The sequence below is a fragment of the Sus scrofa genome, chromosome 1 (genome assembly GCF_054392235.1).
Source record: "Sus scrofa isolate SSC_HxYL_T2T_F1_AM1 chromosome 1, Sscrofa_HxYL_maternal_Yorkshire_Landrace_v2.0, whole genome shotgun sequence".
NCBI classification, from domain to species: domain Eukaryota; kingdom Metazoa; phylum Chordata; class Mammalia; order Artiodactyla; family Suidae; genus Sus; species Sus scrofa.
In genome coordinates this window covers 282312446-282339082 of record NC_139383.1, presented here as the reverse complement: position 1 = coordinate 282339082, position 26637 = coordinate 282312446, and the positions used below count along the sequence as shown (strand labels likewise).

General features: G+C 50.9%; 3 protein-coding genes across 54 annotated transcripts in view; all 3 read right to left on the bottom strand.

Annotated features, from left to right (window-relative positions):
* Positions 1-4688, bottom strand: part of GLE1 (GLE1 RNA export mediator) — a 28468-nt gene extending 23780 nt beyond the window's left edge. The window contains exons 1-2 of one of the 2 annotated variants that reach the window (XM_084997624.1): positions 3234-4688; positions 1603-1930 (exon numbers count right to left, since the gene is read on the bottom strand). In XM_084997624.1, the coding sequence (XP_084853750.1) occupies positions 1603-1806 (204 nt within the window). In that variant the 5' untranslated portion in view covers positions 1807-1930; positions 3234-4688. The remainder of the gene's footprint in view (positions 1-1602; positions 1931-3233) is intronic. The other variant, XM_003122222.6, reaches the window with a different exon arrangement.
* A 927-nt stretch (positions 4689-5615) lies between these two features.
* Positions 5616-26637, bottom strand: part of ODF2 (outer dense fiber of sperm tails 2) — a 36673-nt gene continuing 15651 nt past the window's right edge. For 23 of the 51 annotated variants that reach the window (XM_084965283.1, XM_084965344.1, XM_084965384.1 and 20 more), the window contains 9 exons: positions 23494-23565; positions 21524-21595; positions 21285-21401; positions 20248-20433; positions 19740-19849; positions 17640-17775; positions 14781-14891; positions 14525-14629; positions 12865-13196 (listed from right to left, as the gene is read on the bottom strand). In XM_084965283.1, coding sequence (XP_084821409.1) covers positions 12975-13196; positions 14525-14629; positions 14781-14891; positions 17640-17775; positions 19740-19849; positions 20248-20433; positions 21285-21401; positions 21524-21595; positions 23494-23565 — 1131 coding nt within the window. In that variant the 3' untranslated portion in view covers positions 12865-12974. 51 annotated transcript variants of the gene reach the window in all.
* Positions 8015-26637, bottom strand: part of STXBP1 (syntaxin binding protein 1) — a 775650-nt gene continuing 757027 nt past the window's right edge. Inside the window, exon 18 of the transcript XR_014828440.1 lies at positions 8015-8185. The gene's annotated coding sequence lies outside the window, so the exon portion shown is untranslated. The remainder of the gene's footprint in view (positions 8186-26637) is intronic.

The following is a 26637-nucleotide window of genomic DNA, read 5'->3' as shown; positions in this document are numbered from 1 at the left end:
AACAGAATGAGGTGGATATAAAGAGAGAGATAGAAACAGAAAAGGAATGATCTCCAAGATACACTGTCAAGTTTGGAAAGACAAAAACAAAAACAAAAACAGGAGTTCCCATCGTGGCGCAGTGGTTAATGAATCCAACTAGGAACCATGAGGTTGCGGGTTCGATCCCTGGCCTCACTCAGTGGGTTAACGATCCAGCATTGCCCTGAGCTGTGGTGTGGGTCACAGATGCAGCTCGGATCCCACGTTGCTGTAGCTCTGGCGTAGGCTGGCAGCTGTTGCCCCAATTCAACCCCTAGCCTGGGAACCTCCATATGCCAAGGGAGCGGGCCCGAGAAATGGCAAAAAGACAAAAAAACCCAACAAAACAAAACAAAAAAACAGATGGAAACAAGATATCCAACAGTACAGACTATCAAATTTTTTTTTTTTACATTTTTGCTGTATTTAATAGATATTGTGATAGAACTGACACTGTTTATTGCACTTCATTTTTTTTTTTTTTTTTTTGTCTTTTGTCCTTCTAGGGCCGTACACGTATCACATAGAGGTTCCCAGGCTAGGGGTCTAATCAGAGCCACAGCAACACCAGATCCAAGCCGCGTCTGCGACCTACACCATAGCTCATGGCAACGCCAGATCCTTAACCCACTAAACGAGGCCAGGGAGTGAACCCACAAGCTCATGGTTCCTAGTTGGATTTGTTTCCACTGTGCCACAACGGGAACGCTGGCATCTCATTTTAATTTTGTAAAATTTTAACATTTCATCTGAAGTTTTACCAATTCCTTTATCAGTTTTGTTCTTTCTTTCTTTCTTTTTTTTTTTTTTTTTTTTGCGGCCACAGCCAGGGCATATGGAAGCACCAATAGTAGGGGTCAAATTGGAGGTATAGCTGGTGGCCTACACCACAGCCACACCAACGCAGGATCTGAGCCTCCTCTGTGACTTACACCACAGCTTGGGGCAATGCCGGATTCTTAACCCTTATCGAGGCAAGAGATCGAATCCACAGATATTAGTCGGGTTCCTTACCACTGAGCCACGACAGGAACTCCTATCAGTTTTTAATATTACAATCATGTGGGGTTTTTCCTCAACTTTGTTTAAAAAGGAAAAAGAAGTACATGTGGTCCTGAATACTTGTATTTATACAAACTACCTCTGGAAATACAAAGAAACAGAAGAGCAGAGCACCAGTAACAATTTCACTGCTTTTAAATGAGAGAAACAAAGGCAGGAACAAAATAGAGCCCCCCAAAAAAGGTAAAAACTCATACAGAACCAAGGTACGTAAGTTAAGAACGAGTATAAAATTTACTCTAAGGCTTCCAGTAACCAACAACAAAAAGGGAGATCTTATGAGTTAAACAGATGCAATGCTCGTGAGAACAAACAATCCTATTAATTACTATTCTTGGTACCAAGAATAGGGAGGAATTCCTTTGTCTGGGTCTTCACAGAGAGATCACTGGGTGCTGTGGTAAACGTCGTCCCTACAAATAGCTACAAGGAGAAGCAGCCATTATTTTCACCAAGAGTAAGGTCATCAGAGTAGGACAACATTAAATGCTTCAACTTTGCAGCCACCGAAAGCCTCACCTCGGTTCCATTCGCCGTTGCTGAGGAGGCTGATGAGAAGGCACGGTCTCTTATGGGAGACGTGGGAACAAACGAAGGTTGGTCGAGGGCTGAAGTAGATCTAGGGGATGCTGAAGTCTCGGAAGGAGGAGGGTTCTCTTGCATGTGAGGTAGGACATGATCTACCACCCACCCAGAGTAAGAAGACAGCTTGGGAAGAGACATGCATTCTTCTAAAACATCCTAGAGGGAAGAAGAGAGTTAAGCTCAACTTTCATGTCACCTGATCTAAGCAATCAAAAAGAATTTTGGGGAGTTCCCGTCGTGGCGCAGTGGTTAACGAATCCCACTAGGAACCATGAGGTTGCGGGTTCGGTCCCTGCCCTTGCTCAGTGGGTTAAGGACCCAGCGTTGCCATGAGCTGTGGTGTTGCAGACGCGGCTCGGATCCCGCATTGCTGTGGCTCTGGCGTGGGCCGGTGGCTACAGCTCTGATTAGACCCCTAGCCTGGAAACCTCCATATGCCACAGGAAGCGGCCCAAGAAATGGCAAAAAGACAAAAAAAAAAAGAATTTTGTCCTTATAATCCACTACATGTTTTGTTGAAAACCCAACGCCTAAATAAATAAATACACACAAACACACGAAGATAAAGACATACTGGAAATAACGGTGAGGCAACAACGCTTTACTTGTTTTTTTTTCTTTTTTTTTTTTAACTGGCCACACCTGCAGCACATGGACGTTTGAGGCCCAGGGACTGAATCCGAGCCCCAGCTGTGGCACCGCTGGATCCTTTAACCGAGTGGGCAGGGCCAGGGATCACATCCATACCTCCTCGGCGACCTGAACCACTGCAGTCGGATTCTTAACTCACTGTGTCACAGCGGAAACTCCTCGTTACTCATTCTTTACACCAAAATAAATTTCAGGACCAGAGCTTCAAATGTAGAAAATAAAAACCATATATACAAAAAACGCCACTGGAGTTCCCGTTGTGGCTCAGTGGGTTAAGACCCCAACATAGTGTCCGTGAGGATTCAGGTTTGATCCCTGGATTGCTCAATAGGTTAAGGATCCAGCATTGCTGCAATCTGTGATGTAAGTTGCAAATGTGGCTCAGATCCTGGGTTGCTGTGGCTATGGCACAGGCCAGCAGCTACGGCTCCGATTCAACCCCTAGTCCAGGAACTTCCATATGCTGTAGGTACAGCCCTAAAAAGAAAAAAAAGAAAAAAAATTTTGGGGGGAAATACCAAAACCCCAGTAAAAAAAGGAGCAAAATATATAAACTTGAAATTTGCAAGTAAAGATATAAAATTGGTGCTTGAATATAGAAAAAATGTTTGATCTCAATCAAGATAAAAACATACTGTAAAACCACACTGCAATCTCATTCTTACCTATGAGACAGGCAAAAAAAATAAAACGATACATTCTGCTGACAAGGCCGTGGGCAAACAGGCATGATCATGCACTGCTAACTGGAAGACAAACAATATACCCAGAGAGAACGTGGCAATAAATAATAAAACTACATCTATGCCTACCTTCTGACTCAGCATCTCACTTCTAGCATTTATCCTGAAGACAATACTTCACACAAGGTGGAAATACAAGCGTTCCCGTCATGGCTCAGTGGTTAACGAAGCTGACTAGCATCCATGAAGATGTAGGTTCAATCCCTGGCCTCGCTCAGAGGGTTAAGGATCTGGCATTGCCATGAGCTGTGGTGTAGGTTGAAGATACAGCTCACATCTGACGTGGCTGTGGCTGTGGTGTACGCCGGCAGCTGTAGCTCTGATTGGACCCCTAGCCTGGGAACCTCCATATGCCATGAGTGCGGCCCTAAAAAGACCAAAAAAATAAAAATAAAAGACGGAAATACACATACAAGGTTACAAGTAATGGATCATAACTCACTGAATAAAACAGGAACCCGTGAGGATAGTGATATAAATAATTAAACGGGAGAAACGAAAGCACTTCCTTACAATATGTATAAGGAATGGTAGACATAAAGAAACACCATTTGGCTACATCACAGAAGAGACTAATTCATGCAGAAGTCGTCAATAAACGCTAAGGGTGGAGGTTTGATGAGAAAAAAAATATATTGGTCTAATCTTGGAATACCCCCCCACAAAACAGTAATCAATTACAAAGGGAAAAATGATTTTCAAGTGGATTGGTATCTGGCAGATACCAGTGTGACCATGTGATCAAGGTCAGTGCCATCACCAGTGCTGGGCTGGAATGAAGCACCTGTGTGTTACTGATGTGACCTATTCATGTGACTTACTGAGAACACAGCATCATTTCTGTGGTATTCCTGCCAAGAACGCATAACCTGAGTCTACACCAAACAGACTCGTGCTGGGATTCATGCTATATAAAGTATGTATTCTTTAAAACTGTCAAAGACATAAACAAGGAAATGCTTTAGAACTGACACATTTAAGCCTGAAGAGACAAACGTCACGTCTGTACCTAGATTACCAGCGACTCGGGAAGAAGAGCTGAGCCTTAACTGTCTACAGTACAGGGCTTTGCAAATCCCAGGTGCACGGACCACGCCCCCATTACACTTTCCAGGTCTGCCCAATGTCATCTAAAAATCTGGTCTTTTCATTGGGAGCAATAGGTTAGGTCACATTAACCTTTCACCGCTAAATCTGGATCTCCCAACGGAAGAGACGCGCAGTAAATTCGCTGACCCTAAGAGGCAGGGGCGCCTGACTCCGGCCTGGAGGAGAGCACTGAAACCTCCAGAGAAGGGCACCTCTGAATAGGGGCTCCCCGAAAAGCCAAACCAGGCGGGAGAAGGCAGAAACGCCAAGGCAGGGTGAGGCGCACTCAGGAGTCAACGGCTGGTTGTTACAAAGAAGCAGCGTCCCGTGACGCGCCTCTGGGCCATTGCTCACCTCGCCCCGCAGCAGCCAGTCGCGGTGGTAGCACAGGCGACCTTTGCCCGAACTGCGCAGCGCCTGCAGGGTCTCCCAGCAGCGACCTTCCGAAGGCATGGCCTGCCTCGAAGCAGCTCCTCACAGGTGCCGCCGGAGACAAAACAACTCCTCGAATCAGCCGCCCGGAAACGGGTGCTCGCTTCCGCTTCCGGGGCGCGCACGCAGCTGCGCACTGCAACCCCGCCCCTAACGTCCGCATGGCCCCGCCCCCTGCGCCGAGCCCGCCCACTGACGCGCTTGCGCACGGAGCTCGGCTCTGGACTGTCGCTGCGTTCCAGGGAGCTGGGTAGACCGAAGGCCTTCGAAGGCCGGCCCTTTGAGCTTGCAGAAAACTGAATAGGTGGTGATGAGGAATGCAGAGGCATTGGAACCCTCAGACACTGCCGATGGGGGTCTAAAAGGGGGCAACTCCTGTGGAAAACAGTCTAGCACTTGGTCAGAAGGTTAAAGAGTTAACATTGACCCGGCAGTTCTGCTTCGTATATACCCAAAAGCTACGTGTCCACAAAGAACGTAGAATATTGGTAGCAGCATGATGTACAATTGCCAAAAGATGGAAGCTCAAGTGCCTATCAACTGATGAGTCAATAAGATATGGTGTATCCACACAATGGAATATTGGGCCACAAAAATCAAGTACGAATACACGCCTACAACATGAAACCTTGAAAACACTATAAGTGAAAGGAGACAGTCACCATATTGTGATTTATGTGAAATGGGCAAAGTGACAAAGCCAAAAAGACATAGGGACTTTATTAGTGGTTGCCAGGGGCTGGGAGGACGGGAATGGGGAGTGGATGCTAACAGGTACGGGATTCACTTATGGGTGATGAAAATGTTCAAGAATTAGATAAAGGTGGTGGTTGCACAACTTTGAATATACGAAAAACCGCTGGATCATGCACTTGAAAAGAATGCATTTTATGTTACGTGAATTCTACCTCAACAAATGATTCACCGTTGCCGGAGGCCAGCTTTAAATAGGGACACTTGAACTTTTGACTCTTTTCCCCATTTCATGGGATCTCAGTTGAGGCAGAAAGGAAAACGCTCTGGAGTCTGAAGCAATAGAAACATTTTTCATTTATCAAAAACACTCTGGGCTTTTTGTCATACAGTATTTTACAAAGAAAAATAGAACGTTGTTGGGAGAATTCCAGCAATGGCCCCCAAGGGGGGTGTTTCCCACACCAGCATCACCCACAGCAGAGCTCTGTACTGAAGAGGTTTCCATTAGTTTGACAAAAATAAGAGTCATGAGTTATACAGAAATGAATACACATGGGTGTGAGTTTGCCAACTGTCTTTTTTTTTTTTTTTTTTTTTGGCTGCACCCATGGCATATGGAAATTCCCAGGCCAGGGATGGAATCCAAGCCCCACCTATGTCACAGCTGAAGCAACGCCAGTTCCTTAACCCACTGCACCTTAATCCACAGCGACATGAGCTACTGTAGTCAGATTTGTTTAATTATTCATTTTTGGCTCTTTAGGGCTGTACCCGCAGCATATGAAAGTTCCCAGGCTAGGGGCTGAAGCAAAGCTGCAGCTACTGGCCCACACCACAGCCACAGCAACTTGGGATCTGAACCTCATCTGTGACTTACACAACAATTCATGGTAATGCCGGATCCTTCACCCACTAAGCGAGGCCAGGGATCGAACCCGCATCCTCATGGATCCCAGTCAGATTTGTTACCACCGAGCCACGACAGGAATTCTATGTGGTCATTTCTTAACCCACTGCGCTGCAGCAGGAAGCCACAACGGTCTCTTAAGATCTTTCATACACGATACGAAGTACAAGTCCATTGACATTAAGTGTGTGACCACAGGCCTGGTTTCGTGGCAATGGTAGCTGGTGGTAGTTATTTCAGGGACCTTCCTCGGTAAAATAAAAAGCTAGAAACTACAAACGTTTCCTAAATTGGGGTGGAGAGAGGTTCTGATGGTGACATCCAGAGGCCCAAGTGGGACCCACTGCTTTTAAGGACACAGGAATTGTCTGGAGTTCTGGACTTGGGTCAGAGTGGCCAAGAGGGGACAAGACTGGATCACCCAGAAGGCCAATGCCAGCTGGAATGGAAAGTTCAAGGTGCAGCCAGTACCAGATTTGTTCTCTTCTCCCTGAAGGATGTGTTGCTCTTTCTTATAAATACAGGAAAATGTGAAGAGAACAAAAATAGCCCCTCATCTTATCATTCCGAAAGCAACTGATGTTTAAAGAATAGCAATATGTACACATGTCCTCTTCCTCCTAACAGCTACACCGTCTGCCCCCAAACCCTGAGCCCTGCCTTCTGGTGTGTCCCTTTCAGTCCTTTCGTGGGATTACAGATGACAGTGCACAAGGGAGAAAGAGCCAAAATGAAATGAAGAGTCTAATGCTCCACGCGCCAAATCCTTTAACGACATTTACTGGCTCTCCTGCGGCATTTTACTGAAACATTTTTTCGAAGAGGGATGGAGGTGGGTAAAGGAAATCATTCAATGGAGCCTTAAATATTGATTATAGAAGCTTTTTGTAAAACGACACACATTTTTTTCAAGAATAAATGCCTTCTATAGGAACAAACCTGGCAAAGAGGCTCAAAAGCCCATGAAATTGGGATTCTGCTTTTACAAAGCCAACGGGATGTAAGCCCGCGCGTGTCTGCTGGGAAGTACGTGAGGGCCAGTGGCCTCAAGGAAACTTGGCCATGAGAGGTTTCCACTGGGCCTGGGAGGGAGCCCCTTGGGCGAAACACCGTACCCAGGAAATAAGGAAAACAGCAAGCGATCTGTGAAGAGGGGTGAGGACCTCTGGCAAACAGCGCCTGCTGGTTCAGGTCAGAGAAAACCCAAGAGAAGGAGCCCTAAAAAGAGGACCCTGTAAGGGGACTGGAAAGTCCAGCCCAAACGCTCTCTTGGGAAAGGAACAAAGTCCCGGTGGGTTACAACCTGACCCTAGGAGTAAAAGATGTTAAGGCCTGCCATGGAAATTAAAAACTTCCGTCGGGCGATGCTATCAGAGAGGAGAGAACCAAGGGGGTCCTGCTGCATCTCTGGCTGCCTCAGGCACTTTTCGGGAGCTAGCAGCTCGGACAAGATCCCGAACATACTTCATCACGAAATGAGAGAGGAAAACCAGCAGGCTTTCCAGGTATGGCTTAGCAAGGCCTCGTTCCCACGGCATCCACCTGGGCTCCCCGCCCAAGGGTGGCAGGCGGCCCTAGACAGGAGGAGATCGGGAGCGAATGGGAGAGCTGGTCAGGAAGGTGGTGTAGGGACCATCCCCAAATACGTTGGCATAGGACGACTTGAGGAACTGGACGTAGTTCTGCATGCTGCGGTTGGTGCTCTCTGACTGCTCCAGGCGATCTTTCAGATCCTGCAGCCGGCTCTGGTAGCGGCGGTCAGCCTGGGAAGGGGAGCAGAGCGGGGGCGGGTGGGCAAGGGTGTGTGTCATCCAGGAGAGACACGCCCTTAGCGACAGAGACTTTATTCATGGATGTCTAAACCTAGGTTGTGGTGATAATTACACAACTTGGAACACACGAAATACCACTTAATTGTACAATTTCTTTTTTTTTTTTTTTCGTGCCGCACCCAAGGCATAGGGAGGTTCCCAGGCTAGGGGTCTAGTCAGAGCTACAGCTGCTGGCCTACACCACAGCTCGAGGCAACATGGGATCCTTAACCCACTGAGCACAGCCAGGGATCAAACCTGAAACCTCATGATTCCTAGTGGATTCATTTTTGCTGCACCACAATGGGAACTCCCCTAACTGTACATTTTTTTTTTTTTTTAAGCCGCTTGCATGGCGTATGGAAGTTCCCTGGGCAGGGATCGAATCCAAGCAGCAGCTGCGACCTACACCACAGCTGTTGCAATGCCGGATCCTTAACCCCAGTGCACAACAGCGGGAACTCCTGTACAATTTCAGTGAGGGAATTTTATAATCACTGTCTTAACAAAGATGTTAATAAAAAAGGGGCTCAGGTAGATGCAAGCTATTACTGTGAGAATGGATAAGCAATGAGATCCTACGGTAGACGCCAGGGAACGCTATCCAAATCTCTTGGACTAGACTATGACGGAAGACAGCATGAGAAAAAGAATGTATATCTAGGTATGACTGGGTCACTCTGCTGTACTGCAGAAATTGGCGTAACCTTATAAATCAACTATACTTAAAAACAGAACAAAACAAAACAGGGCCACAAGAAAAGGGGGAAGGGGGGGCTCAGCCTGGGATATCCTGAAGGGATGGGAAGACCTTGGGAGAAAATGAAAACCATGTCATATTCATAAAAACAGAAAAAACTCCTTGCCCTGCAGGCCCCAGGAAGCTCAAGTCTCAACGTATCCCCTCTCGTCTGCCCCCCGCCCCACTCACATCATCCCGGCTCCGCCGCAGCTGGCTGAGTTCCGTTTTGGTCCTGCTCAGCTGGGTCTCAAGGTCCAGGATTTTGTTCTGCGCAGCCCGCTCCTTGGAGATTGCGTGCTCCTTGGTTTGTTCCACCTGCTCAAAAGGCACAGAGGTGGGGCTGGCTTATGTAACCTGGGGAACACCTGGTGAAGAGACGGCTGGGCCGATCCCACTAACCGGTCTCGTTGTGGAGAGTTCTCAGCCGCCTCAGGGTGAGAGCTAACTATGGGCACAACTTCTGCCTCCAGCTTTACCTGCCCACTGCCAACTCTCCCATGAGTCATCACCTAAGATTGGTTCCCCTATCTGCGGCCCACGCGGGCAGCCACTAAAGGAGCAGCTGTGAATCAAGTGCCAAGTCCTTCACAGTTAATGGCTCATTTGATCCCTACGATGAATTCATGAGGCAGGTACTACTACTACTATACGCCCATGTCTCAGATGGGGAGATAGGCTCAGAGAGGTTAGGCAATTTGCCCAAAGACACACAGCTAGTTAGTAACAGAATTGAGACTGACCTGCCTCCTAGCATCTTCAATGGCGCTCTCCAACTGCCTCGCCAGGGACCCGCATTCTCGTGTCTTCTCCTCCAGTCGCAGCTGGGACTGGTGGATCGCCTCCTCCCTCTTGGCGATCACCTGTAGGAACTCGATATTCTGGGCACTGGTCGCCTCCAGTTTCCTAGGTGGAAGCACTCAATCAGATTTTGGCACCCCCCTACCTGTCCTGTTCCACATGGTCAGGGGGCTGCCAGCCGCCCCGGACCGGGGTTCTCATCACACCAAGAACCTCCAAGAAACAGCAGGAATAAACCAAAGAGATCTGCTGATGAGCAAGGCGGCAAGGAGCTGTGTGAAGAGGGGGAGAAGCGAGCATAGCCTGACCGACTGACCGTGGGCTGTGCTAAGTGTACTTGACGTCACATGTGATACGGCAACTTGCAGTTCAGGGACTTGGGTTCCATCATTATCCCCACTTTAGAGAGGAAGACACCGAGCCACAGAGAGGTGAAGTCCTTGGCTCGAGGTCAGCACAGCTGGCAGGACTGTCGCCAAAACCCATACCCTCAACTTTTTCTGTTCGCTGCTGCCTTCCTCGGCAAAGGGACTTCAGCCGGACCGCTCAACACCACACATGACCAGCCATGGGTCAGCCGTGGCCATCCCGTGTACACAGACGGTCCCTGCCGCACTTCCAGAGACCTTCCAATTTAAGGAGCTCTGCAAGTTCTGCTGAATCCAGATGCATCTCTGAAGCCAATAGGTAGAGGTGGAGCCCAAGGGAGACCCCCTGTGTCAAGTCCCTGCTCGCAGGCTGCATGAGCCACCTAGGCCAGTTGCAGACTCATAGAACCTCAGGCCCATTGGCTCTAAGGCTCCAGGCCTCATTTTACAGATGCTAAAAGCTTTGGAGGAAGATACGTCTACATCGCAGCTTGGCCAAGGACCAGCTATGGGACCTTGGGCAAATCACTAAACCTCTCCCAGAATTCAGTTTCCTCATATCTAAAGTGGAGGAAATACCAGCTCGTATATACTAACCTCTATGGTGCATTTTTTGGATGCCAGCTAACTTGCTAATAAGCCCCGCGAGGATTACCTCATTGAAGACTCACCATAGCCCCATGAGCTTGACCCCTTTCTCTAGATGAGTAAAGAGGTTCAAAAGGGTGACCTGATTGGCTCACGGTCACAAGGTAGGTTCAGTGGCCAGTCGGGACCACTTGGGCTCCTGACTCCAAAAGGTGTACTCTCCACCTGCCTCCCTCCAACATCCACAAGTAACAGAGAAGAAGAGAGCACAAAGGCCCTGGGAAGGCTGGTGAGGAACAAAGAGCCAAAGTGCAGAGTGAGGGGGCTGCCCACTGCGGCATCCTGGCCCTGCTGGTTTGTGTAGACGAAGCATGCTTTTTTGGGGGCGGGGGGGGGCCTCATCTGCAGCATATGGAAGTCCCCAGGCTAGCGGTCCGATCAGAGCTTCAGCTGCCGGCCTACGCCACAGCCACAGCAACGTGGGATCTGAGCCACGTCTGTGACCTTCGCTGTAGCTCATGGTAACACTGGATCCTTAACCCACTGAGCGAGGCCACGGAGCGAACCCACAGCCTCATGGACACTATGTCGGGTTCTTAACCTGCTGAGCCACAATGAGACCTACAAAGCATGCCTTTCTGAGAGGTGGTGCCTATGGGTGGCCTGATCTTGTTTCCCTTTTATTTCTTTTTTGGCCTCCCCAAGGCATACAGAGTTCCTGGGCCAGGATCAGATCTGAGCTGTAGTTGTGACCTGTGCCGCAGCTGTGGCAAAGTCTGATCCTTTAACCCACTGGGCCGGGCCAGGGATCGAACCTGCTTCCTGGAGCCACCGAGGCATGTCAGTTCCACTGCACCACAGCGGGAATTCGTGGATGGTCTGATCTCGATCGCACTGCTATGGAGCATGGCTCCCGGCCGGAGACCACTTTCCTCTCTCCCACAATGCTTACCACTGCAATGGAAGCAGCTCTTCCTCTGAGGTCTGCCTAGTACCTTCCAGGGCCTCGAGTCCCTTCCAACACTTCCGCGCACTAAGCCCAAAGCAGCTAAGTGGCTGAAAGTCTCAGGTCCTAGGAAGAGGACAGAGATGGGACCAAGTGCCTCTAACCTCTCCAGTTCATCCACCTTCAGACTCAGCTGTTTATTTTCCTTCTGGGAAGCCTGATGTTTCTCTCTCGCCATCTCCAGCTTGTCCCCCTGATGCTCGATCTAAAATGACAGGAACACAGACTGGTTTACGGAAGAACTACCCAGTACAGGCCCCCCTTCTCCCTGGGACCCATCATCCACACCCAGAAGAGAAACATGCCGCCCTCAGCAGGCATCCGATTCTCAGCGCACAGCCTGGAGGAGAGAGGGGAGCGGGGACAGGTTAGGGTCCCACGCCTGCCCCCCATCCCCTGAGACTGAAGGCTTTCCCACGCCGAGAGAAGCCAGCTTCGATCCAGAAGAGCCACGACGACACTTTCTTGATCAGGAGAGGCCAGTCAGTGGGATCCGGGCAGATATGAGAAGGCTGAAGCAGGTGCACACCACAGAGCTTTACCAAGGACGTTGCTGGGAACCGCTGATTTCATTCTCTTTAACTGGGGACAAGGGTGCAGGCCGGGCCACAGGAAATCTATTGAGTCCTTCAGGCTGGCAAGTTTGAGAAGTTATCCAGCAGCCTGCTTTCTGCAGAAGCCTCAGAGATCCTGGCTTGCAGGCCCTGAGAAGACTCAGGTTCAGGAGAAGGCAGGTGGTTTAAGAGTCCTGAGAACGTGGACTTGGGAACCAGACAGAGCCGGCTGGACAAGTCTGGGCTCTGTGACCTCAGGAAACTACCTCTCCCCTCCAGGCCCTGGGCTGCTTTCTGTCAAATGGGGGAACAAGACCCCACACAAGGTTCCTGGGAGGATTAAATGAGAGAACACTTGAGCACAGAGCACGGTGCTCAAAACCTGGTGGCCACGTCTACTGTCACTACAAGGCAGCAGTCAAGAGGGGGAAAAGTCTTGCCCAGGGTCACGGTGCAAAGGGGAGGCATGTCATTTCCTGGACACTGCAGGTTTGGTTCCCGTGACCCAGAGGCAGATGGCTTCTGGGAGAAAGGAAGCCCTCTTTGAGGACAGAGGCTCAGGCAGTGGTTCTGTTAAGAGTAGGGAAAGGCAGCTAAAGCAAGAGAAAGATGGAAAAACGGAAAAGAAAACCTGCAACTTGGTGTCTGCTGGTGGCGGCACGGCTGAGGACGGCAGCAGAGCGTGAAGGGCAGCAGAGGCCGCGGCCGGCGGAGGCAGGAGCCGGGGGCGGGGGTGAGAGCGGGAGGCCCCAGCCGCTCCGGTCGAGCGGCAGCTCCTATGACTACAATCACTCTGTGCAAACACAAGGCATTTGGCACACCAGACTTTTATTTCACAGCACTGATGACAGCTCACTCCTTTCAGAAAGCGGCAGCCAAGAAAAAGGAAGTGGTCCTCCCTTGGGGGGGGGCGCGTGCGGCTCATCTTGGTAAGCGGGCCCCTGCTCGGGCCAGTTCGTGGGACCCTTTCTGCCAGTCCCTTACCCGGCTGCGCAGGTCTGATATGATGGCCGTGAGGTCGATGTTCTTCCTCTCGTAGCCCTGCAGCTGGTCCTGGCACTCTGCCAGCTTGGCCTCCGTGATCTTGAGGATGTCGGGCAGCTGCTGCAGGTCAGCCAGCTGGGACTGGAACTGCCTCCGTGCCTGGAGCGGGAGAGAAGAGCCCACTGTTGGGAAGGGCCTGGCTGCTCAAGGGGCCGGACGAGAGCCCTTTTGCGCTTAGGGTAGGACGGCCCTCGGTCCCCGCAGGCGGATCCCACAAGATCCCCAGCCCCGGAGGGTGTCCAGCTGTTCTCTGGGGGGACGCACGTGGCCCTGACTTGCCACTTGAGCCTGCCCTTCCTTTAGTCACTGAATAACAATGCAGCGAACACCGGGACCCAGGCGTGGTGCTAGGGTTCTCTGAATTACTCACTGAATTCTTACAGCAACCTACAAAGTAGGTGCTATTGTCCCCATATCAGGACACCAAGGATCAAAGGAGCATGTGCCCCAGGTCACTCAGCCAGAAACGGGTAGAGCCAGGATTCAAGTCCAGTCTAACTCCAAAGCCCCTAGGAAGGCCATCACAGTGCTCTAGGATGGAGGGAAAGCTATGGACGACCTGGCCTTGGTCCATCCTTGTATTAATGAGGAGACAGTGACTTGCCCAAGGTTGTGCAACAAGTTAATGGCTGAGCCTGGGCTCAGTCTGTCTCCAAGCTTACTAGGAAGATGATCCCTTTGCTTCTAGAAGGCCAAGCCATCTCTAAGAAGAATAAGGGTCTTTGGAGAAGGGGACAAGAGGCACATTTTTTGGTTGGTACAAAATAAAGGCACTACGCAGAGTGAAACAGGCACACCTAAGACCTGGCAGATCTGTGGATCTGAACCCACTTGGATGTTCTAAGAAGGGGAGATTTTTTTTTTTTAAGGAAAATGGAGAGAAGAGAAAACCAGGAGGAGAAAGAGAGATGAAGAAACACAATATTAAAAGGAAAGAAACAACAGCAATTGCAGCAGCATGGATGGACCCAGAAATTACCAGGCTACGTGAAGCCAGTCAGACAGTGAGACACAAACATCATATGTTATTGCTTACATGTGGAATCTAAAAAAAGGACAGTGAACTTCTTTGCAGAACAGATGCTGACTCACAGACTTTGAAAAATATATGGTTTCCAAACGAGACAGGTTGGGGAGTGGGGAATGGGCTGGGGGTTTGGGATGGAAATGCTATAAAACTGGGTTGTGATGACTGTTGTACAACCATGACTGTAATAAAATTCATTGAGTAATTGAAAAAAGAAGAAGAAACACAAGAGAGAAGAGATGGGGGGTGGGGTATGCCCTCTCTAGAGCCTCCCGCCCAGCGATGGGAAGATTCCCGAATCCCTGCTGTCCACATCACAGAGGCTCAAGGACGAAACATCAGGCACAGATCAAAGGACAGGGCACTGGGTGGGGATGCAGGCGAGGAAGCCGGGCAGTACCGCTTCAATCTCTTTGTTCATCTCGTCTTTAAGGATCTTGTTCTCTTTGTCACAGCGTTCCAGCTGGGCAGCCACCTCATCAGCCTCCAGTCTGGTCTTCATCACCTAGGGACCAACACAGCATCGGGCCATCCCGGGCAGGGCCAAGTTCTGGTGAAAAGCACCTTCCGAACCCAACCCTTCCCGGGAGGGGCCTTGTGGTTAATCTCCCTCCCGGCCGCTGCCCTGGCAGAGCCAGGGCACCCGAGAAGCCCACCTGACTCTTATAGTTGTCAATCATTCCCTCGTAGTTCTTCACCGATGCCTTCAGCTGCTGAACCTCGATGTGCGCCTGATTGAGTTTGTCCTCCATCGGGGCGAAGCTAGCCTAGAAGGGGCGGCTTGTGGGTAACCAGCAGGAAGGTTCCAGAGCAGGTGGCCATCCTGACCCCAGCGCCTACTCCAAGGGGCTGGCAAAGGGAAGCCCCTCTGTTCAAACCCAAGCCAGGCTCAGGGCAGGTCTCCTGACATGACCAACTCAAGTGAACATAGACGCAAAAGAGACTTCTGTGGGTGTTTCAGTTCTTACTACAAAGAGCAATACATATTCATTAAAGCAAATGGAGATAAAACCAAGAAAAATGAATCATGATTGATGCCTTAGCATATGGCTCTATCTATCTACCTCTTTATTTATTTTTGTCTTTTTGCCTTTTCTAGTGCCACACCCATGGCATATGGAGGTTCCCAGGCTAGGGGTCGAATCGGAGCTGCAGCTGCTGGCCTACACCACAGCCACAGCAATGCGGATCTGAACCGCGTCTGCGACCTACACCACAGCTCACGGCAACGCCGGATCCTTAACCCACTGAGCAAGGCCAGGGATCGATCCCGCAACCTCATGGTTCCTAGTCGGATTCGTTAACCACTGAACCACCTTCGGGAACTCCTATTTTTTTAATTTTTATTTTTTCTACTATAGTTGATTTAAAATGTTCTGTCAGGAGTTCCTGTCGTGACACAGTGGTTAACGAATCCGACTAGGAACCATGAGGTTGCAGGTTCGATCCCTGGCCTTGCTCAGTGGGTTAAGGATCCGGCGTTGCTGTGGCTCTAGTATAGGCTGGCGGGTACAGCTCCGACTGGACCCCTAGCCTGGGAACCTCCATATGCCGCGGGAGCGGCCCAAGAAATGGCAAAAAGACAAAAAAAAAAAATGTTCTGTCAATTTCTGCTGTACGGCAAAGTGATTCAGTCACACACACACACACACACACACACCCACACCCCTTGAGAACTGTGTATTTTATTTTTTTCCAACAAGAATGGGATTATACTGTACTTACCATTTTGCCATGTACTTTTTCTCTCTTTTTTTGCCTTTTCAATTAACAAGTTGGCTGGGACTTACTTCTCTAATCGATACTAATCAATAAATGCTTTCCTACAACCCAAATGCTCACCTTAGCAGATGGGACAAAAAAAAGCATATCTCAAGAAAATAATTAAGCAGTCATTTAAAAGAAAGAGATCAAGCAGAAAAAAAAGATCTGAAAAGATATCCATGAACTGTGTTTGAATGAGAAAAGCAAGCTGCCGAATAGTGGATGGATGACTGGATGTGCATGTGTTTGAATACAGACCTTAAAATCAGGGGGAAAAACTGGAAAAATACACATCTACAGTTGACAGAGACCTTCACTTCCGTATCACGTTTCTGTAATGGTTTCGACTTTCATTATGAGCCTGTGTTACTTTTGTAATGATAACATCCAGAAAGATACACTTCCGCAAACATCACTTGGACAGCTGCCCTGTATGTCACCGCTCAGCTCTAACTGCAAGCAATCCCCCAGCTAATTGTTAGACACGGGGGGTGTCTTTCATTTACCCAACAGCTGCACTGCCACAAACGAGATACACTCCACTCCCGCATGAGTGGCTAAAGTGAGAAAGACACACAACACCAAGGGTTGGTGAGGAGACGAGGAGCAGATCACTCCCACCCCCTACGGGCGTGGCCATCTGCCGGACAACTTTAATGTCTGGTGACATCTACCGAAGCTGAGTGTATGTATACCACCCGATGACCTGGCATTTCTACTTCAAGGTCTAGAAACTGTAAAAATACACCAAATATGTGCACCCAAAGCTGTCCCACAATGCCAGTGCCCACGGACAGCAGACTGGATAAACACACCGTGGTGTAGTCATACAACTGCTCACTGTACAGCACTGAGAATGAATAAACCGCCATTCACACACACACACACACACACACACTCACACACACAGAGGGATGACTTTCACAAACAGAACGCTGAGTCAAAGCCATAAAAGCCAGGCACAAAGTTCAAAGCCAGACCAACTATAACCTGTGGTGACAGAACCAGGATAACAGTCCCCTTGGCAGGGGGTGTTTGTAACTCGGGAAGGTCACCAGGGTGCCACCTTTAAGATTCAGTCAGGGTGACTGATGGCCAAAGTATGTTCATTTTGTGCACCTTTCTATATTACACGGCCTTAAAATCAATCTTACTTAACAAAATCAGTTAAAAAGCAATCAATCAATCTAGATGTTACTGCCCAGATCAATTAAAAGCCACGATCAAACCTGCAGTGCTCTGCAAAGTCAATCCCCGCTCAGGTGGCCCTCGGCCCGGGTGTGCTGGGAGGGTGCAGAGCGAGTGGTGAAAAGCTAACAATTAGAGCCCCAGAGTCAGACTCAAGGTCAAATCCCAACACCCATGCTTCCAAGGGCAAAACCTTGGCAAGAAACCTGACCTCCCTCTAAGCCTCAGTTTCTTTACTCCATAGAGATAAGAATCATACTACGGGGAGGATAAAGTGAGGATTGATGCTCACGAAGGGCCCAGCGGCGGCCCAGGAGAGGCGGCATTAGCCACACAGTCAGGCCCACCACGTGTGTGGCATGCATTTCCACCCCCCAACAGCAACAAAGGAAGGACTTCCGGTTCAGGTCCTGCAGCTCTAGGAGGCAGAGTCAAGACTTGAATCCGGGTCGTTCCAACTCCAGAGCAAGCCCTCTTACCAGGCCGCTGCCTCCCCACCCTCTGAGGACCCCTCTGGGGCTGCCCCTCCTCCCCACCGGCCGGGCCCGGCTCCCAGCACAGACCTTCAGCCTCTCGTTCTCTAGCTTGAATGCGGAATACTCGGCGGTCTGCCGGTGTAGTCTCTCCACCAGGCTGTCCCGGTCTTCCCGCATCTTCTCCTCCAAGGTTTGTTGTTGGTTTACGAGATCTGTCACCCGGCTGGAAGGTCACAAAGCCAAAGCAGGTGGAACCCATTACACAGGTCGCAAGCAGCCGGGGTCTTCGCGTGGAGCGGGGCCAAGGATTCCCACCCGGGTCATGCCCCTTCTCGTGGCACCCTGCCTGCTCCCCAGTGTCCACCCCAAGAAGCGGCTGCATTCGGGTCCATCCCTCTTTGCAGCCTTTAAGATTTGTCTCGGAGTTCCCATCATAGCTCCACGGAAATGAAGCTGACTAGTATCCATGATGACACAGGCTCGATCCCTGACCTCGCTCAGTGGATTAAGGATCCAGCGGAGCCATGAGCCGTGGTGTAGATCGCAGATGTGGTTCCAATCCGGAGCTGCTGTGGCTGTGGTGTAGGCTGGCAGCTGCAGCTCCAATTGGACCCCTAGCCTGGGAACCTCCATATGCTGCGGGTACAGCCCTGAAAAGACAAAAAAAAAAAACAAGTCTCCCATGCCACCCCCTCCAAGAAACCTTCTCTGCTCTGATCCCCCCGTGAGGCTGAGGCACTCCCTGGCGACCAGGACCAGAGACGCAGGCCCTTCCCAGCTCCCCCCGGCACCCTCTGGATCTCTGAGCCCTCCGGAACTGAAGTCAGGACCGAACTCCCAGGCATCTGTCTCCCTCTCCCCAGGCGCTACCCCTGCTGCCCAAGCCCCGTTCCCCACCCTCAGGCTCTCCACAGGGCTATGATCCAAGGACAGAGGCTGCGGCCTCAGAAGAGCACGGCGGCTCATGACTGCAGACCCACCACAGAATCTTTGCACGGCAGGTGCTCTCAGGACTGATAAGTTTCAGGTCACCATTCAGCAGGTATTTAGTGAGTACTGACGAGGCCCAAGCAAGCACATCAGAGTGTTTAATCTGCAAGCTGCAATTTTTCTTTCTTTCTTTCTTTTTTTGGCTGCTCCGAGGCAAATGGAGTTCCTGGGCCTGGGCTCAGATCTGAGTTGTGGCTTCAACCTACACCACAACTGTGATCCTTTAACTCACTGTGCCAGGCTGGGGATGGAACCTGCGTCCTGGCACTCCAGAAACACCACTGATGTCACTGCACCACAGTGGATCCCTCTCATCCCTACCATCCATCCATCTGCCTTAATTACCCGTTTTCTCCCAGGAGACGGAGAAGGCCCTGAGGGTAGTGCCTGGCACAGGGCCTGGCATTTGGTAGGTTCCTAGGCTCTGTGAGCCTAGTTGAGTTGACGACAGCCAAAGACATTCCTCAGGCAAGACTTTCCTGACCTGGAGACCACGCTGGCTCCCCGTGACCTCTTAGCCAGAGGAGTCTGGGTCTCCTAGCCGGGTCTCCTCTCCCAGAGCGCACGGTTAACTGCAGGGGCAGGGAATGCAGCTGTCTTTTCACTGCTGTAACCCTAAAGGCCAACGCATGGCTGGTCTAGAGTAGAGGCTTAATAAATATCTTTAAACAAACCAAACGCATGACTCAGGGACGACTTAAATGCTCACTGTTGACAGCCTGCAAGTGGCAAGAGAAGTGTGAGTTGAGTCACCTACAACTGAGGCCACTTTTGCCCCCTAGCCCCATGCCAGACCTTCTGACCCTGGGGGGGGGGGCAAAACCACCGGGAGAAGACACAGGGATTACTAGCTGCCCTGTGGGAATACCAGAGCGCCTGTGCCCACACGCCATGCACATGAGGGCCCAGCTCAGGCCCAGATGCCAGAGTCAGGTGCGGTGTGAGCAGAGAAGGCCCATCCTCAGGGCCTGCCAGGGGGCCAGGACCCTGGGCGGGGGCTGCAGCCACGACTCCGGGTCCGACCAAAAAGCCCACATCAAGGGGGGCCCACATCTCGGTCCAGTGCAGCCCTGACCAGAGGAGACCCAAGGGCAGCCGTGTGAGGGATGTGGGCTGCTCGGGTGGCCAGGTGCCTTCTTCCTGCACCCCGACCCCGCCTCCCGTCGGCCCCCACGCCCTCTCCCAACACAGACGCACTCGTTCAGGACGATAATTTCCAGCTCGAGGTCTCCCTTGTCTTTCACGACTTGGTTGTAGCGGCTCCTCCATGATTCCAGAGTGGACAGAGCTTCAGCGACATAAAGATCCTGGGAACATGGGATAACAGGGCCCGTCGGCCTGGCGTCAGCGCTGCGGCCCAGGGAGCCTCCCTTCGCCCTGATGACTTAAACCCCCTCCTCCTGCAATGGCTTTCTAGAAGCACTGACAGTGAAGCGGGAGCCCGGCCGTTGCTTTGATGTTCAGCATGATGTTCAGCAATCACACGCACCCCGACTGCAAATCCTCCCTCAGCCATCACCCCACCCACAGTACCGCTGCAGTTAAACGGCCCTACAAGCCTCCACTTGTCCCCAGCCGCCGGCCCACCCCCGTCACCATCCTTCTACCCATCCAATCCCCCTCCTGCCTCCCCTCCCCTCCACCCACCCAAGCCACCCATCCGCTCCCCGCCGCCAAGCAGCCCTCTCCGCGGGGAGGCCGCTACCTTGTCAGCAAGTTGCACGTGCAGCTGCTCAGCGTACTCCTCGCTCTTCTCGGCGCGCTCCTTCTGGGCCCGGATGGCCTTCTTCAGGGACTCCTTGTCCCGATCTCCCTTCTGCTTCAGCTCCTTCAGCTGCTCCATGATGGCCTCCACTTCCGCCTTGTGCTGGTTTCCGCTGCGCTCCAGGTTCTGGGAGAGGAAGGCCCGGGAGCAGGTCAGGGAGAGGGACGAGGGGGAGGCAGAGAGAGAGGAGAGAGACGAGGCAGGCCGGGGGAAGGCAAGGCAGAGAGGAGAGGGGACAGAGGGGAGCGGCCGAGGAAGCAATGAGGAGCGAGGAATCAGGGCAGCGTGTGCAAGCCTCTCGCAGACCAGAGACGAGGGCTCGTCCCAGGTCCCCCCAGCACCTCGCCCATTACTGAGCCCACTGGGTCTTAGTTAAGACCAAACTTTTCTTGGAGTTCCCGTCGTGGCTCCGTGGTTAACGAATCCGACTAGGAACCATGAGGTTGCGGGTTCGATCCCTGGCCTTGCTCGGTGGGTTAAGGATCCGGCGTTGCTGTGAGCTGTGGCATAGGCTGGTGGCTACGGTTCCAATTAGACCCCTAGCCTGGGAACCTCCATGTGCTGCGGGAGCGGCCCTAGAAAAGGCAAAAAGACCAAAAAAAAAAAAAAAAAAAAAAAAAAAAGATCAAACTTTTCTGGACTCCCTCCTGAACTCCCAGCAGAGTGGGCAGATAGTCCTCGGCCACGCAGCAGAGCAGTGACCTCAGAGGGTCCCTGGCTCATAGACACAAGCTGCGTGGGAGCCCATCCCTCCCCCTGGGGAGTTAGGAAAACTGAAGGCCTAAGGGATTAAGGGACTGGCTCAGGGATACAGCACTTAACCGGTCCCCACTGGGAAGGGCACCCAAGACCCCCAGTGGCCAGGGCTCTCCGAGGCACCAGTGCTTTGATGGCAGCAGCCCCATCAACCTTCAGGGCAAAGCTTTCCTGAGTGTGGGAGCCCTTGACAGCCAGGCCACGGTGGGGCTGGCAGGTACCTTGATCTGCATGCACAGGCGACTGTTCTCTGCCTCTTTGCACCGAAGCTGTGCCTGCAAATGCCCACGCATGGATTCCATGGACTTCGAAAGCTCAGAGGCTGTCTTTGCTTGAGCCTTTGGAGAGATGGAGAACGTGACAGAGCCGGGATCGGAGTCCAGCTCTCCAATTCCAGCACGCACGCTGCCCGCCAAGCTCTACTCGGCCCAAGAGGAGGAGCAACTGTCGGGGAAGGTACCTTCTCACATTGTATTTCCTGGAGGAGCTCTTCCACCTCCTTGTCCTTGTCTTGCAGCAGTAACAGCAGGCGCTGGAGAGAATACACACTGTCATGAGTTTCTCAGGAAGGGCAAGGAGGCCTGGACCAGGGCGGACAAACACTTCCACTTGGGCTCAAGTCCCAAATATATCAGCCCATGTCACAGAGGCCCTGGCAGGAAGAGCCTAGCATCCATATCAAAATTTTAACAATAAAAATGTAGCAGGAGTTCCCGTTGTGGTGCAGCAGAAATGAATCCAACTAGGGAACCACGAAGTTGTGGCTTCGATCCCGGGCCTCACTCAGTGGGTTAAGGATCCGGTGCTGCCGTGAGCTGTGGTGGAGGTCGCAGACATGGCTCAGATCCCGAGTTGCTATGGCTGTGGTGTAGGCCAGTAGCTATAGCTCCAATTCAACCCCTAGCCTGGGAACCTCCATATGCTTTGGGTATGGCCCTAAAAAGCAAAAAAATAAATAAATAAAAATGTGACGTTCCCGTCGTGGCGCAGTGGTTAATGAATCCAACTAGGAACCATGAGGTTGTGGGTTTGGTCCTTGGCCTTGCTCAGTGGGTTAAGGATCCGGCGCTGCCGTGAGTTGTGGTGTAGGTCGCAGACGCGGCTTGGATCCCGCGTTGCTGTGGCTGTGGCGTAGGCTGGTGGCTACAGCTCCGATTAGACCCCTAGCCTGGGAACCTCCATATGCGGAGGGAGCAGCCCCAAAAAAGGCAAAAAGAAAAAAATGTAGTTACTTTGCAATTTAAAATCATGTTAATTGTGGAAAACACTGAAAAACACAAAAAGCTAAGGAATCTCCATAATCCCCCACCCAGAGATAATCACTGTTAATACACACAAAAAAGTCCTATTTTGTTCGATAACTGACAATCTCACACTTGCTGTAGGGTGGTTAGGTCTCCTGCATCTTTGGAGACAGCACCTTAATGTTTCAATTTACTGACAGATCATAATTTTTTTTTTTTTTGTCTTTTGTCTTTTGTTGTTGTTGTTGTTGTTGTTGCTATCTCTTGGGCCGCTTCCGCGGCATATGGAGGTTCCCAGGCTAGGGGTTGAATCGGAGCTGTAGCCACCGGCCTACGCCAGAGCCACAGCAACGCGGGATCCGAGCCGCGTCTGCAACCTACACCACAGCTCACGGCAACGCCGGATCCTTAACCCACTGAGCAAGGGCAGGGACCGAACCCGCGACCTCATGGTTCCTAGTCAAATTCGTTAACCACTGCGCCACGACGGGAACTCCCAGATCATAATTTGACAAGACTCTCAAGCTGGGAAAGCAGGTCTTGTCATTATGGCCACGACTGCTGAGTCCCCCACAGCGATGTCCGGCCAGGCACCGAGCGTCCAGGGCCAAACCTTGGGAACCGTGGCCTCTATCGTCTTCCTCTCTCTTGCAGACTCAAACGGCATTAATGCCGCAAAGCCTCCAAAAGGTCTTGTACGTAAGCAGCGGGCAGGACTCTTCATTCCGGCTAGGCAGTGCTTTCCCAAACTTATGTGGCCATGGACCAATCTCCCCTTTTGTTTCTTGCCCCCACTAACACCTGCAGGGACTTGGAGTTCCAAAGAACAGACTCTGGAACATGCTGCCTTGGGGGAGATTTCTTGGTAGAACCGGAATTGTTGAGTCAACAAGTCTGCACCCCCATACCAACAGGGAAGTTCAGGTAACAGACTCTGATGATTTATAAATCCATCGTCACTGTCACCATCCCTCATGCTGGTGTCCAGCTGGTGCTCTCAAGTGATCAACTTAGACAAGCCCGGTGGAGCCGGAGGGACAGGGGTTCTCTGTCTAAAGATTTTACAGATCCTGAAACTAAGACCCAAAGAAAAGTCAGAGTGGGGCTCCAGCTCCGCTGCCTCCACAAAGCGCCCCTGCGCTATCGCCTATACCCCCTGGAGCAGGCAGGGGGCGCTGTGGGTTACCGCTTTCTCCGAGTCCGCCTCCGCCAGCCGTTTCAGTAGGGCTCCTTGTTGCTCCATCAGCCTTTCGGAATCCTTCAAGGGAAGGCAGGAAAAGCCAACTCTAAGCAATAAATGGAGATGTCTACATCCTACTGATCCTGTTCCTTTTCTAAAAATTGTATTTCCAACTATAGAATAAAGTATATTCTCACTAAAAATATGAACTGAACATTGATAAAGCCCAAGTTCTCCTCATGTCCACCCCCAAAGCCCACCCCACTGTTATGAGCTTGGGGACCGTCCTGCCTACCCTTTCTCTACGCATTTACACACAGCTACACCTAGAGAATGATCTCTTGCAGTGATAATGCGTGATTTTACCAAAATGGTATCACATCCTATCTTTGTGCTACGACTGGAAATTTTTTTGGCTGCATCTGCAGCATACCAAAGTTCCCAGGCCAGGGACTGAACCCAAGGAGGAGTGACAATGCCAGACCTTTAACCTGCTGCGCCACAGGGGAACTCCTGCCGTCGCATTTTTAACCTCTCCTCCTAACTTCTGGGCAATAAGGTGGTTCTAAGGCTTTGCAACTGCCCACACTGCAGCAATGGATGTCGCTGGGAACGAACTCAACGTCCCTCTAGGATTGTTATAGGAGCAAGAATGGCTGGGCCAGTAAGTTTGTGATGTGTGGCAGCTGAAGCGCCCTGCCAAATGCCTGCATGGACTCCCGTCGCCATAAGCAGGATGTGAGAACGCCAAGCTCTGCTTGTGGCCAGTCTTGCCCGCATGACCCCTGCCATTTCACTTCGCATTTCTCTAATTGCTCATGTTTATTTGCCATCTGAGTTTCCTCTTCCCTGAACTGCCTGCTCACAACCTTGCTCCCTTTCACACTGGGCTGTGTCTCTCTAAGCCGCCTCTCTTCTTCTTCCCAAGTACCTAACACAGCTCCCTAGAAAGCGGCTCCGTCCCCTTCCCGAGCCAAGAAAAAAGTTTCCTGGGGACCAAGGGACTGAAAGAAGACAGCGTTGTGGTTTCTCCGGCAACAAGAGGAGGCAAAGAACACAGGATGAAAGCCCAGGCCAGCGACCCAGAGCCTGAGAGGCCATGCCTCTGAGCCTCCGGGAGACTCTCCACAAATGAACACACCGTCTCATCAATGCCCCGCTCCAAGGAGCCAGGCACAGAAATGGCAGAGCTGGGCCTTAGGCCAATGGATTCCAGAGCCAGAGCAGCAAGCCCCACCACAGTGAGCGCTCCCCAGTAAGCACTGGTGGGGAGGCGAGGCCCCGAAGGCCACTTGGGCAGGAGGAGGTGAGAGCCTGGGCAGAAGACGGAACACCTGCTGTGTGGAGGGGTGTTAAATTAGCTGACCCGGGACAACTAAGTGTCTCTCTAGGACTGACTATGGAAAACAGTGTGGACAATAGTATGGAGGCACCTCAGAAAACTAAATCTGGAACTACCATATGACCTAGCAATCCCACAATCCCAACAGTTTTCACTATGGAAAACAGTATGGAAGTACCTCAGAAAAATCTAGAACATACCATATGACCCAGCAATCCCACTCTTGGACCTGTATTCATACAAAACGTTCATTGAAAAAGATCCATGCACCCGTATAATCACTGCAGCACTATTGACAATAGCCAAGACATGGAAACAACCTAAATGTCCATTGACAGATAAATGGATTAAGATGTGGTACAGGAGTTCCCATCATGGCTCAGTGGAAACAAATCCGACTAGGAACCATGAGGTTGCGGGTGCAATCCCTGGCCTTGGTCAGTGGGTTAAGGATCTGGCGTTACCGTGAGCTGTAGCGTAGGTCGCAGACACGGCCCAGATCCCATGTTGCTGTGGCTGTGGCTATGGCTAGCAGCTGTAGCTCCCATTAGACCCCCTAGCCTGGGAACTTCCATATGCCACGGGTGTGGCCCTAAAATGCAAAAAAAAAAAAAAAAAAAGTGGTACAAATACACAATGGAATACTACTCACCCGTGAAAAAGAAAAACCTAATGCCATTTGCAGCAACATGGATGGAACTAGAGATTCTCATACTAAGTGAAGTAAGCCAGACAGAGAAAGACAAACACCATATGATATCACGTATCTTGAATCTAATATATGGCACAAATGAACCTATCTACAGAAAAGAAACAAACTCATGGACTTGGAGAACAGACCTGTGGTTATCAAGGGGGAGGAGAGTGAGTGGGATGGACTGGGAGTTTGGGGTTAATAGATGCAAACTTTGCATTTGGAGAGGATAAGCAGTGAGATCCTGTGTGTAGCACAGGGAACTATATCTCGTCACTGTGACAGAACATGATGGAGGATAATGTGAGAAAAAGAATGCGGAGTTCCCGTCGTGGCACAGTGGTTAACAAATATGACTAGGAACTATGAGGTTGCGGGTTCAATGCCTGCCCTTGCTCAGCGGGTTAAGGATCCGGCATTGCCGTGAGCTGTGGTGTAGGTCACAGATTCGGCTCAGATCCCGTGTTGCTGTGGCTCTGGTGTAGGCCGGTGGCTACAGCTCCGATTACACCCCTAGCCTGGGAACCTCCATATGCCGCGGGAGCGGCCCAAGAAACGGCAAAAAGACAAAAAAAAAAGAAAAAGAAAAAGAAAAAAGCATGCATATATACGTGTGTGTATGACGGGATCACTGCTGTACAGCAGAAATTGACAGAACAATGTCAATCAACTATAGCAGAAAAAATAAAAACCTTAAGACGAATACATAGATAAATTAGCTGACCCTTCACCCCCTGGGATTCCAGGATGGTAGAGGCCAAGAAGGCAAAAAGGGAAAAAAACTGATAGGAAGAGGCTTACTGAAGCCCCTCCCCCCGTCCCAGGACCAAGAGCAGCACCACACCCATCAGTGTCAGGCCGTATGCACAACCCTCATCCACGCATCACCTCTTATTCTCTCACAATCCCATGTGAAAAACACCACTTCCATTTTAAAGGTGGGAAAACCGAGGCCCACAGAGATAAAAATCACCAGCCCGAGACCACTGAGCTAGAAAGGACACAGATACAACTCTTTTAAGAGAATAACTTAGCTATACCTAATAAAATTCACGGAAATCTACTCTAGAAGCTCTCAAGCGCCTCAGAATAGTGCACATGAATGCACAACATA